This window comes from Tetrao urogallus (genome assembly GCF_951394365.1).
Source record: "Tetrao urogallus genome assembly, chromosome: 3".
Lineage (NCBI taxonomy): Eukaryota > Metazoa > Chordata > Aves > Galliformes > Phasianidae > Tetrao > Tetrao urogallus.
The window spans coordinates 23,718,154-23,731,745 of NC_136815.1; the positions used below are offsets into that span (position 1 = coordinate 23,718,154).

Genomic DNA, 13,592 nt, shown 5'->3' on the forward strand with positions numbered 1-13,592 from the left:
ATGGCTGCTACTGCCAGTCCAGAAGTCTGCAAATCTCTCCTGAGTCACTGCTGCAAGTTCAGTGTGGATATCTTGGTGTCTCAAATGACCATAAAGACCAAAGTGTAGACAGCTGAGTTAAGTGCAAATGTCTGATTGGGAAGCTGAGTCCATTGAATTGAAAGAATTTGGCATAAAAACAGTTTATAAGCAACCCTCAAAAACCAGCAAATAATTGAAAAACAGATTCAATTTAAACTTTTAGAGTCTGATTCATTAAATATACTAAGTGAAGCATGTACTTCTGTGATGCTGAAACAAGTATGTAGTATCTAACACCTTGTAAATTAAAACCATGTGAATCCAATTCAGTTTCATCAGTGGAAAATTGTCAGTGTCCCGATTAATGTCATTGAATAATAGTTATTCAGATGAAGAGTTCAAGACAAGTTCTCAGTGCCCTTAGTAGTCAAGAGTAAGGCAGGCATGTGAAGAGGATCAGTCAGATCATAGTTTAGATGATTTGCCCTCTGGAAATGTTTCTCTTTGTCAGATACTGAGGTGTTTCCAGACCTTTGTGGGTTGCTGTTTTAGCTGCTTTTGGTCTGATGAGGAGACTGTCTTCCAGTCATCCACCATCACACATAAGGACCTACTGCTAGTCACAGTCCACAGGGACGTGCTGGAATTAGCAAACAGGCACGGAGTGACCATACTTTCTCATACAAAGGCAATAAACATTTTTCAGAGTATTTCTGATATCAACTCCCAGTGGCCTTCTTTAATCTGCTCACCCAGAGAAGGAGATGATGCAAATGTCGTGGTTGACACAGTACCTCATCCCTGTCCTGTCCATCACTTCCCCTTTTGTCATGATGTAGATCTAGTATGCCCATGATACAAGAGAAGTGGCTGGGAATTGACTGGTGAGTCATGTACAGTTACAGCAGTGAATGATGACTTGAGTGCTTCTCCTGAGTCAACATCTAGGACCTCTGATCATGTTGAGTAACGTCTATTCCACATAAGCTATCTGCTCCCTGGAGCTTCTTTCATAAGTTAGTGTTATTCACATTGAAAGATTTTAGTTGCATTCTGAAAATACCTAGAGAAATTATACCAAGACTGCTTAGCACAACCTAGAAAATGAAAGATGCACTTAAATGCATCTTAGATCTTTGATTTTAAAATTTTTCGATTTGTGTTTTCAGATGTTAGAATCTAATCATTCTTCCTTTCTCTGGAAAAGTGGCAGTATTCTGTGAAGCTTTCATTCTTGGTCTTCTCTCTGACTGTTGTCAAGGGTCAGTCTCACTAGTGCCTTTATCTGAAGCTATGAAGCCTGTGTTCTATGCCTATGAGATATCTGTAGGAGATGTGAGAAAATGGATGATGGGAAATTTTGTCTATTTATATTGAGATGATGTGACCAAAAAGCACAAGGCTGTAACTCTTTGCTTTCACTTTCAGGTATTTCATTGCACGAATTCTGCTGTCAAAAGTAGTGGAAATACCAATCCGTAGTTTGTACTTTAGCATAAAGTATAATTCCTTTTCCTTTGGGATATGGCCTTATAAATACTCCATACACTCAAAAGCATTGCAAAAGAAGTGAAAATACACGGTTCTATTTCTATATCTGGTTTGAAGAAACATAGCTAGGTAGGATTAAAACTGTAACATTAGAAGTCTTTGTAAAATGTTGGGGTACTCTGCTTCCAGTTTAAAACAGTTGTTCAAACTAGCATTTCTAAGCACTGCAAACCTCTCAGCATAAGACTAAGCTTGTATCATATATTGAAAGTGTATAATGCCTAACAAAGCTAATTTCTCTTCCATAGTAAATACCAGCAAGAATACAGATTTTCTCAAAGAAATTTGCTTTGTTAATAACTGCAGTTCATAGACGCAAAACGTCTGTATTTAAGTTGCCTCATTTTTATGAAAATGGTAATAAAATTGCATCTGTATTTTTGCCTGTGTATATTTCTTTTCTCACAATCAGTGAATGTTTGCAGTTGGTAATAAATATTCAAGCACCTTGCAAATGTCCTACCAATTCCCTTTGCTGATCTGTGCATGCCTGTGGGACTAGAATAGGAATGCATAATTTAAATATAAATTGCCTGATTTGCATAGACAATTAGTCTAGCTGCAGCTTTGATCGTAAGCAAAAATTATTGTCCTGTATTGCCACTTAGATAGAATTTTAATTCACCTTGAATATTCAAAGTAAATTAAGCCTTGGCTGTGTGGTTGAAGGATATGATTTTTATCTCTCCTGAGGCTTTCCCCTAAACAACAGTTATGGTAGGGTAATATAAGGGCATATTTTCAGCCTCATAAAAATAGAGGCATAAGTTTTATCTCTTAATCTCCCTCTCCCCACCCCAAAAAATCAGCTGACACATATCTCAGTGCCATCCAGGCATCAAATAATGGAATGCTTCTTTCATTTTAATTAATGCAACTTTAGTGGGTGCGTGGATTGAAAATAAGTCTCTTTTGCAGTTGCACTTTGTGTTATTATTGAAAATGGAGACTTTGTGTTGCAGCTTTTTTGAAATAACAAATTCAGAGAGGTATAGGCATCAAAACTCAAGACAGCTACTGACTTAGTGCCTATATGTAAGAGTTAGGTGTATGTACATGTGTGAGCACCCAAATACATGTGATACAGCCCTCAACTCAAATCCATAACACAGTTGTAGTACTTAAATTTTAATCTACGGTAAAACATTTTTATTAGAAATCTATGTTTTTAATTAAACATAACATTTAATTAAGGTGGTTTTTAAGTGGATGAAACAATTAAGTGCAAACACTTGAATGAAACATGTCATAATTAGTTTTAATAGAGTGTTAATTGGTACTAGGTTTGCCAAGTTAATAATTACTGCTTATTAAATTTTCAATTAATCATTGTCATTTTGCTTTGAATAAAGATGAAAATTAGATAAACTAATTCAGGAGGAGGATGGTTTCCTTGTTAATTAGAGCAGTTAATTAGAAAAAAAAAGGAATTACTTGTTTTAGTTGTCAATTAAAAGATTGTTCATTAGTAAAATCTTTGCACTCTTCCTTCATCAAAATCCAAATAATTAATTTGTGACAATGCATGTTTTCTGGAATAAAAGATATGACACTAGTAGATACTGAAGAAACAGCTCATGGTGACTTAGTTATTTTACAAAAACATGAAGCTTTGGATGTAATGAAGCAGTCTGTCCCTGCTCAGGGTTAATTGTGTGCTGGAGTCTTGTTGGCTTTAGGGCACTCAGGGCCCAGCAAGCGTCGGGAAATGATCTTTGCAGTGCAAATGTTGGTCTGCAGAAGTGTACAGAAGAGATCGGTAGATCAAAAGATTGTTATTAAACAAATTTTAATTTTGGCTTTTAAAAGGACATGTTCAGGAAAAATATATTAAACCAAGAATTTAAAATTTTCTAATAAATTCTTGGGTGTTTCATGTACTTATTCTGTAAATGAAAAAAGAAAAAATGTTAATGATTTAATCCTCTAGTAATTTTCAGAGCTAAGTGATACAATTCTGAAAATGTCATATTATTTCTTTTGTAATAATTCTTGCCAAACATATTCTTAGATCTGGTGTACTGCAAAAGCAATATTGGCTGGTCAGCCCTGCCTGTGGTAGAGGGGATGGAACTTGCATCCTTGAGGTCCCTTCCAACCCAAGCCATCCTATGATTCTATGATTCAATTTTCTGAATAAAATGTTCCAGAAGATTACAGAAATAATGCTCCAGAGACCTGGAAAGTCTGAACCTTACGATATGTTAATAAAATTATCAAGAACCACCATGAGTTTTAGAGGCTTGTGAGAGCTTTGGTGGTAAAGAAGTAAAGCATCTGGGTAGTTTTGAAGAGTCGCAAGGAACCAGGTTCACCTTCACCCTGCTAAACATGAAGACACGATGCAGCAGATTAGCTGTTGCATCTCATTATTTAGTCCTGCATAGCCCTGCACTAAAGGTCCTGTGTTGACAAGGATTTCTTCCCTCATTTACAGAGGAAGCTGTCAATGAAGTAAAACGTCAGGCAATGGCAGAGTTGCAGAAGGCAGTGTCAGAGGCTGAGCGGAAGGCTCATGACATGATCACTTCCGAGAGAGCCAAGATGGAGCGCACCGTTGCCGAAGCCAAGCGCCAGGCTGCAGAGGATGCACTAGCTGTTATCAATCAGCAAGAGGATTCAAGTGAGGTAAGTAAGGTCTTTGCTGGATGGCCACCTCTCTAAATGCTTTCACCAGCTAGCAGCCCCATGCTAGGAGGTTGCTTTTGTCAGGACTTGAACCTGCTTTGCCTCATCTGATGAAAAATTACTAACAGCTGCTCTACGGAAAGGCAGAGAACATGTCCTTGTCTTCCATTCTCTCAAGTATTTTAATGTCTTTGAGTTCAAAGAATTGCAAACCATTGTGATGCCAGTGGAAAATAGGATCTGTACAGTAACCTGGAGCAGGAATCAGGATAAGTGGCTGCAAACCTTAGGTGTATTTGAGCTAGCTGTAATCCAGCTGGCACAGACAATTCACGTGGTACCAGGATTCAGTTCCCGCTATGAATTATTTGCTCATTTGCTTTGGACATGTATTACAGGCAGATGCTGAACCCCAAATTTTCTTGGTAATATCTGCTCAAAATAGCTACTGGACTTGGGCTGCAGTGTCACCTTTTAACTGATATTTAGTGTTAGATATTGCGCACCTTTCTCCTCTAATTTAGCTTCTCACTACCTTTACTTTAAAGCTCCTCAAAGTGCTGATATGGAATAGATAACAAGATGGTTTGGTGGAAAATGTTTCACACTGAAATAGTAAAGAAACAGTAATTTAAGAGATTAATTAATTAATTAATTTAAGAGATTAGAGCAAGGTGGTTGTAGAGCAAGGTGGTTAAAAGCTTGTCAGGGGAGGGCAATGGCTACGGAAGCTATTTGCAAAGGATGATGGTTCCTGTAGGACAGCATGTGAATGTGGATTTACAAGTTTTTCCTTAATTTGACTGTGCTAATTTGACTGCAGGATACAGAGAGTTGACAAACAAGTGTTGACTTGAGTTGACAGAGAAGTGGACAAACATCAGCACCAATAGCAGGAAGCTGAGAGCAAAAGACCAGGGTGTATTTTATCAGTGTTGCAGAATTTTATGTCTATTGCAGATGACAATAAATAATTTCCTAAGTTCAAACTGCCCTTAAAAAACATACATGACAGAAACTACATCAGTAAAATGTTACTTCTGTGCAGTCATCAAATCAAAGAATATTACTTTTGTTAACTATTTCTTGTTCTTGTACTAGGCTCTTGGCTGTAGTGAAGCTACAGTTGGAAGGAGAATAGATAGCAGTACCCACTGTGTGGAGACATGTCAAAGCACTTTTCCTGGACTGCATGGACAGCACTGTAGAAGAGTCACTTAAGTTGAAAGATGCAGATGAGGTAGCTGCAGCATGCTGAGAAAACTGGCAGAAGTCATGAGCAGATAAGCCAGTGGCATGCTGCAGTATGCATCCATAATTTGTGAGAGCGTAAGATTTTAATTCATACCAGGCTTCTCTGGAGATGAAAGACCATTGTGGGATCACTGAATGCCCAAAGTTCTCCTTAATGTGTAGCAGATGAATAATGAGGAGACAAAAGGAATTGATTTTCAGCATCTGAAAGTTTGTCAGGAAGAAAGGGACCAGGAGAAGCGTATGTACCCTTTAAAGCACTAACTGTTCCATTGCAGATTAAATGAGACATAAATTCAATTTATTGGCATTTTGTATCTTAAGATATTCAAGGACATTTTTCCTACTCTGTGTTCATTGAAGGGGCATTTGTCTGACTTAGCATCATTAAAGACCTGTCATTTTACATGTGTATGCATACAAGAGATTCCTATTATCAAAACCAAAATTCCAAAAGTAAATGCCTTAGAGGAAATTGTAAATTAAATCTGTTTAGTGAACTGATGTAGTGTAGGCAAGACAGATGAAGACCTTATGTGCCAGTACATGCAGCCCATTCTTCCACAAGTAGACACCCAGATTGGAGAGTTTGTATGCTGTGATTTGCTCCTGATCAGTTGTACCTCTGGAGAAAGCTGTGTGACAACAGACATCTTTACATAAGCAAGAATTGCTTATGAAGTTGCTTACTTCTTGAAAGTAGAAATTAGAAAGGGGCAAATAGTTCTTATAATTTCACTTTAATGAAACGTGGCTCTGAGGGTTACAAATGTTCTGTAACTGTTTATATTCAGGGAAGACAGAAGCCTTCTGGACCTAGACCAATCTACATAATTAGGACCAATTTCAAGTGAGGTTGGTGGCTTTGTCCTGCAGCTTTCACCGCTGTGGTCATGAGCAGCACATCAGTATGGTTGTTTTGAGATGCCAAATGCAAGTTTTAATAGATCTCAGTATATGTTTACAGATGTTTGGTTAATTTTAAGGCAGGTGACAGTGGTACTTACTTGACAGCTAATAGCTAGATGTGCCTGGTCAGTTTTTATTTGTTCCTTCTCAGCCTTCAGTTATGCCAAACTCCACCCACTTAGGACACTGCTTCCTACAACTACCTATTACCTTTGGCTAACTCCTTTTTTGGATAACCTTGTGATCTATCTGTTTGATAGGCCTTGTGTTCAATGAGGTTGAGGAGTAAAACTTCATGTTTGCTTTGCTGCTCATTATCTTTCAATCTCTTTGTGACTATCCCTCCTCATTTGTCTAGGTTGGAAATCTCTATAAAGTTTTCTATTTACAACACTGTTTACAACTTTCAGCAGTACATTGTAAGTATGTATTTCAAGAGCTATCTCTGGTTTCAGATATGAGGGTGCTGTAGCAGCAGCTGCTGAGCATAGAGGAAGACAAAGCATTGCTCCTCATTTCTTATCCTTGCCTGGGATATTACAGCAAAGTCAACAAGAGAGCTCGATATAGGCTGCTACATAACCTCCATGCAGCTCCTGACAGCATATTTCTCCCACGGGTGTAATTTGTTCTTTTGGCTGTGGAAACTATGGAAGGAGACGGGAATTTGGCTCCACATTTCTAATGTTTCTGATATAAATTTCATCTGCTACAGCCACTCCCTGTCTGTTCTCAAGATTTCTCCCTTACAGCTTCATTTGTTATTTAGTAAAATGCAACATGGATCTAGCTGAGGCTTCCTGGAGCTGCTTTGCTCTGAGGACTTTGTAGCATGATTTCTCTTGCTGTCTTCTCTACAGCCTGAAGTCATTTCTAGGACTAAGACTAGATTTTTTTAATGATTGTCATATTAAGGTAATACGTAGTGTCCTCATGCAAGAAGTTTTAGAGATCTCGCGTAGAAAAGTATGTGTGTATATATTTGAAACCTGAAAAAGTGACCTCCATGACTGCAAGAGAACAGTGACATTGATGTGTTGAGCAGACCAGAGCTAAGTAAAGGGCACTGAAGGCAGTGAGAAGACCAATAAGAAGAGGTGTAATTTTGGGGAGCATCTTGAATTTTAAGAAGCGTTCTGCAATGTGCTGAGCATCGCCATGTTACATAGTAAAGTTTTCACTTCTGACCCAATAATTCCTTTCTGAATCATTGTCCTTTGCTTGTGTTAGAGTTCAATTTGATTTAATTGCCATCAGTATCTGCACATTTACTTTTCAAGATTTTCCAAGATTTTCTCAGCATAAGCTTTTGTGACCAACAGGGACATGGTCATTATTTTCTGTTATCACAACAAGATTGGTTGAAGACCAGTGAGCAGAGCACGCTGTGGCCAGAAAGCAAAACGACAAGAGAAGGCCTACCTGTCAGCATGATTGTTCCTGAACCACAAATTATTTCTTTACCAGTTCCTTACAGTTGCTTGACAAAAGATGACCCATTCATCAGGAGTTGACTTGGCTGAGTACAGAAACATGTGTGAGCAGCCTACTCTTTAATGACTGCCGTACTTGCTTTGGCTGCAATCTACTGTTGTGCAAATCAATTTTAATGGCAAGGGTGAGCAGCTTAGCAAAGAGACTGTCTGCCCAGATTGTAGGAGGGGGGAATTAAAACATCTGTCTTTCTGCTCTGGTATAAAATGCCACAGAAAGATCTGACAGTCAGTGCTCTTCCTCACTTTTAGCAGGGTGGGGGCTGGGTATGGTGAAGGAGCACAAATGTTTCGGTTCTCTGCTGAAAGCAGATGCTGACATCTGATCAGATAAAGCAGTATGTAACTGGTCCAACACTGCTTTTACGAGACGTGTAGTGTTAAGGCTTGTTTATATTGCAGCAGCTTATGTTGTATGTGAACATCACACTTACCTGACATTTTGAAAGCAGCTGGGCTCAATCTCTGCTGACCAATCCATTGAGACCAGGACTGTGCCAGCAAACCTGACTCTGAGCATCAGATGCTGTGATGCAGGCGAACCCAATTTGTTAGGCTGGTGTTGAGTTTGTACATGTCAGCTAATGTTTAATTTTCTTTTGGCTGGGCAACTCCTAGAAAGCAGCACTTTGTCCTCTGCAGTGGTGAGTGGTAGAGAGGCACCAGAGCCATGTGTTCAGCACAGGATCAGACAGTTTGTGATGTGAGCTCTGGCAGAGCCCCAAGCTGCTAAACTAAGCCTGGCCAGCCAGCTTGCATCTCTCTTCTGTGTGACTTTCTGTACTTCTGTATTCAGGATGTAGCTCTCTCTGCTAGTTTGTATGAACACAGGTATACATCACAGAGTTAACAGTGGCTTGGCCTTGAATGTTCACTGATAGGTGCAACTTTATGAGAAACATTTAACAACTTGAATCTTTCTGAGGAGAACTGCATTTAGAAGCACTGTGGGAATTTCCAAAGAACCAATGTATTTTTTTCCTTCTAATGGGTCTTTGACAGAATTTTCAAAATCTTCTCCATTGTGGTTGTGGTCATCTTTTTTTTTCTTTTTCTCTTTGGCGTGGGGCCATGGAGTAAGTGATGATTACAAACTTGTTAAAAATGCATTTTTTTCATAGCCAGCCATGCTTCCTATCCTGGTAAACTGTGGAAGTTTGTCAGAGATGATATAACAATGTTTGATACTGTGTTATGGCCTTTCAGAGTTCATAGTATCTTTGACGTGTCAGGATCCATTTGTTTTTTGTTTTTTGTTTTTTTTGTTTTCCCTCTTCAAGCCAACTCACACCAAGTCTCAGCTGGAGGTGTCAGAGGAAAACAAACACTCAATTGTGATTAAATATTTCAAAAATGAAAGTGATGGGATGGACAAAGTTATTGAGAAATGTGTGTCCTGTTATTGGGGACCACAGAAATGGAGACCTTTTGTTCTGAGAATTTTCATGATGGCGTACAGAAGTTTCTGAATTCTGCTGTTTAAAGATGGAAGCTTAAGTGGATGAAAATTAAGAGTCTGACCTAAGATAAGGCTTTGACCTATGACTGATGTTCCTTGTTGGTTGAAAGAAGAGGATGAAATATGATCAGTGGCATAGATTTTGAGTGAGATTCCCATCTGTTGTAATTTACCCAATTTCACTGAATTAATGCATTTTCAAGGTAGTGAGGTTAAATTGAATTATGTAGTCTGAGAATCTTGCCTTTTGTATAACCTCACTCTTTCCCAGGAAAATCAATGCAGAATAAAACTGTAGTCCAGTCCTGCTCATAGTTTTTACTACATCTGGAACTCTGTAAAGCACTAGCTGGAAGTGCAGTATAGTAGGTGTCTCCCTGAAGACAGAAAATAGACCAGGAGAGGCTCTGGGAGATCCCCTACCCTCTTTCCCAATGTATGATCAAATCTAGCTGTGATATTCCTGCAATATACCTTCTTTGCCTATGTTTTAGCGATGGAGATTCTCCAGTTGCCTCTAGGCAATTTATTCCAATCTTTAAAAAGATTTTCTATAACATCTTTTTCCAGTTCTTCCTACAGCTGTTACATCTCATTATTTTTCCTGTTAATTCATGGTTATTGCCAGTCTCACTGCAGTAGCCTCTGAGATGTTTGGATGCTGCTTTACCTCTCAGGCTGTCATCTCTGTTGGAGTCTGTTTGGTCTTTCCTCATAGCTTGTGTTCAATCTCTGATAATTCTCACAGCCTTTCTTTGTATCTTATTTGCCTTATTTTCTGTATTTGAAGTGCATCATCCCAGCATAGATGGTACTCCAGGCTTGTTAGTGCTTGGAGCTAAAGAGTCTTAAGATGTCATACAGTCCATAGTCATATCTTCATATAGTATCCGTACCTTCTGTATGGTAGTTGTCACCTTGTCATCAACCTGACATTGTTGTCCCATGTTATCCGAGATATTGTCCATGCAGTTCAGCTTCCATTTGGCTGATACAGGAATACCTGCTTAGCCCTATACTGAGCTCTTGAGCTTCCCAGAAGGAAAGATGCTTTGAGCATGGTCAATCCCACAGCGAGCTCATGCTCTGTCCACAGTGTCTGGATGATTAACTTAGGAACATGTGAGAAGCGGTGCATGAAGCACATCATAACAGTAGCCAGCATCTTGAGCCTGGTTTTAATTTGGTAGAGCATGAACTCTGAAGCTCTCCTTCAGCAGTGCGAACAGAAAGCATCATTGCCAGAGCTTTAGTTATTGAGTTCTGTCTCTAGAGCCATTTTCTGCTGCTTATACAGAGAATGGTACACCCAGTGGTCACAGTGGTGAGGATTTGGTAGTACTGGGAGTTCTGCATGACAAATCCAGATGCTGTTGTACCAGCTCCCTATGGCACATATGTCTGTTTATGTTCATTTACACCATCATAATTCTTAAATGCATTTTTGTGTGTGTGTGTGTGTAAATGTGAGCTATAAAATTTATTTTGAAATTCTTGCATTTTATGTGCTTTTATTCCCACAATTATGTTAAAGACATAATGACCTGATAAATTATAAATAATATATTCAGTGGACAAAATCACGTACTAGACAATGTAGGATACATTAAGTAATCATGTAAAGAAGCAGCTTAGAGCTTTGTCACTTCATTAAAATCTGGCACTTATTTATCACTTTTAATGTTAAAAGTTATTTTTATTTGTTATATTTATCATGTTTAATGTTAAAACCGGATGAGGTTTAACAAAAGCAAGTGTAGAGTCTTGCATCTGGGGAGGAATAATTGCATGCACCAGTACAGGTTGGGGGATGACCTGCTGGAGGGGAGCTCTGCGGAAAGGGACCTGGGTGTCCTGGTGGATGACAGGTTGGCCATGAGCCAGCAGTGTGCCCTTGTAGCCAAAAAGGCCAATGGCTTACTGGGGTGCATTAAAAAGAGCGTGTCCAGCAGGTCGAGGGAGGTGATCCTCCCCCTCTACTCTGCCCTGGTGAGGCCTCATCTGGAGTACTGCGTCCAGTTCTGGGCTCCCCAGTACAAAAAAGACAAGGATCTCTTGGAAAGAGTCCAGCGGAGGGCCACGAAGATGGTGAAGGGCCTGGAGCATCTCTCCTATGAGGAAAGGCTGAGTGAACTGGGTCTGTTCAGCCTTGGGAAGAGAAGACTGAGAGGGGACCTGATCCAGGTCTATAAATATCTAAGGTGTGGGGGGCAGAATGGCGAGGCCAGACTGTTTTCAGTGGTGAGTGGAGACAGGACAAGGGGAAACGGCTGGAAACTGCAGCATAGGAAGTTCCGCACAAACATGCGCAAGAACTTCTTTACAGTGAGGGTGACGGAGCACTGGAACAGGCTGCCTAGGGAGGTGGTGGAGTCTCCTTCTCTGGAGATGTTCAAGACCTGCCTGGATGCCTACCTGTGCGACCTGCTGTAGGGAACCTGCTTTGGCAGGGGGGTTGGACTCGATGATCTCTGGAGGTCCCTTCCAACCCCTACAATTCTGTGATTCTGTGATTCTGTGAATGTTCTGTACAGGCTGATAAGTTAACTGATGACTGTTTTAATAAGAAAGTTGAGCCTATGCTGTTAAAATTTAAATGATTGATTTCTGACTAATATTAACAAAGATGTTGTGGTATGAAACCCAAATACTGTTTGATGGTTCTAGTCAAGTCTGGGAATAGTTCTCTCTGTGTGGATATGCCTTCCTCAGAAGGGAGGAAAAAGGATGATGCCTCAGAAACTGGCTTCTATTAACTAAGTAGATACTTGAGCAGAAAAAAGTTTAATGTTCACATAACATGCACTTGAGTGCTGCAATCAGATCTGCACAAGGGAGGGTCCCCTGCATCTGAACAGGTGCTGGTTATCTTCAGCTTTCTTTTATATGAGGAAAAATGCCTTTTTGGAAAAGTCTGCATGGGGAGATTTCGTACATAAACACGATTGGAGCAGAATCACGCTGTGTTTACTGATCACAGTGCAAACATCAGGTTGGCAAAATGAAATTTCAGAAGTACAATGCAACTTTTGAGAAGTATTGAAATAGCAAAAGGGAGAATCCAGGTATATCCTCAATTTGTTTCCATTCCAGTCAGTAGAAGGAGACCTTTTATCCCTTTGAAAAGCTAATACTACCTTGCCAAGTCATTTTGTGCATGTGTCAATAAGTCTGTGAGTGCATGTGCTTGTGTACAGTGTTCTAAATTACCTCCAGTTATTTTTCATTGTGGTGATAAAAGATCTTTTGAGGAAAGGTGTTCAAGACTAATACAGCTACTCACTTCCAGAGGTGGTAGCGTGGTTTTACCTCTACAGCACTGGACAGAGTTTAAGCAAAATGAACTTGAAACAATGAATACTGAATCAAAACCAGGTGATGCCAGACAAGAAGTCTGAATTCCCGACATTTAAGTACCAGAAACATCTGTTTCTGTGTGTTGGTAATTCCACCTTTTTTAAAAAAGTGTTTTGAAAGATGGGAACAATTTTATGAATTAAAAAAAAACATCCCCAACACATGTATTTGTAATTACCTGGTTTAGTCTATATGTATAATCAGTACGAATTGAGAATGCCCTGTACATTTGATTTTAATCTCAAAGAGCAATTGAGAGCTGAACAGTTATTCTTCCCCCATATGCCTGCATGTGCCCATGCCAAGAAAACCCTGAAAAACCAAACACAGAAATCAGAGAGGGGAGGATGGAACTATCACCTGGATATTTGCTAAAGAAGCCACTTGACTGTGATTAAAAGTCTAATTTCCTTAAAATATTGTTTTGGATCTAGGTCTTTGTTTGATTCTGAAATCAGGATTTTATTTTTAATGTAGTTGAGGAATATCACTTAAAGATTGGCCGTGTTCCAGCATCCAGCTGGCATAGCTATAGACTGTGTGAAAGTGAGTAGCATACATATTCTGCGGTGGCTTCCCTATCCTGCCAAACATTTAGGCTCCAGCTTAACTGTTCGCTGCCAGAAGTACCGCTGAGTCCAGTGACATTACTCATGATTAAAAGTGAGGTTTTCACAGGGTGACATTTCTTTCCTGTGTGCTAGATCTTTTACTCCCTTTCTTTCCTTGTGTTGTTCCCTCTCCGCTTCTAGAGGGGAACTTTTCTCATGCATTTTCCATTATTTGTTTTAATGCATGTCAGAGGAGCTATCTTAAATTTTACTGATTCACCTACAGCAGCTCAAACCTTGGGCCATTGGTCAACTTGCAGTTGGCTTGGCAGATGGTTGACTCCCAGCTCATTGTCAGTTGTTTCCAAT

The 13,592-nt window shown here is 39.6% G+C and overlaps 1 protein-coding gene across 2 annotated transcripts in view; it reads left to right on the forward strand.

Annotated features, from left to right (window-relative positions):
- Positions 1–13,592, forward strand: part of RUNX1T1 (RUNX1 partner transcriptional co-repressor 1) — a gene marked incomplete at both ends in the record, with an annotated part of 106,458 nt that overhangs the window by 92,532 nt on the left and 334 nt on the right. For both annotated transcript variants that reach the window (XM_079533716.1, XM_079533715.1), the window contains one exon: positions 4,010–4,200. In XM_079533716.1, coding sequence (XP_079389842.1) covers positions 4,010–4,200 — 191 coding nt within the window. The remainder of the gene's footprint in view (positions 1–4,009; positions 4,201–13,592) is intronic.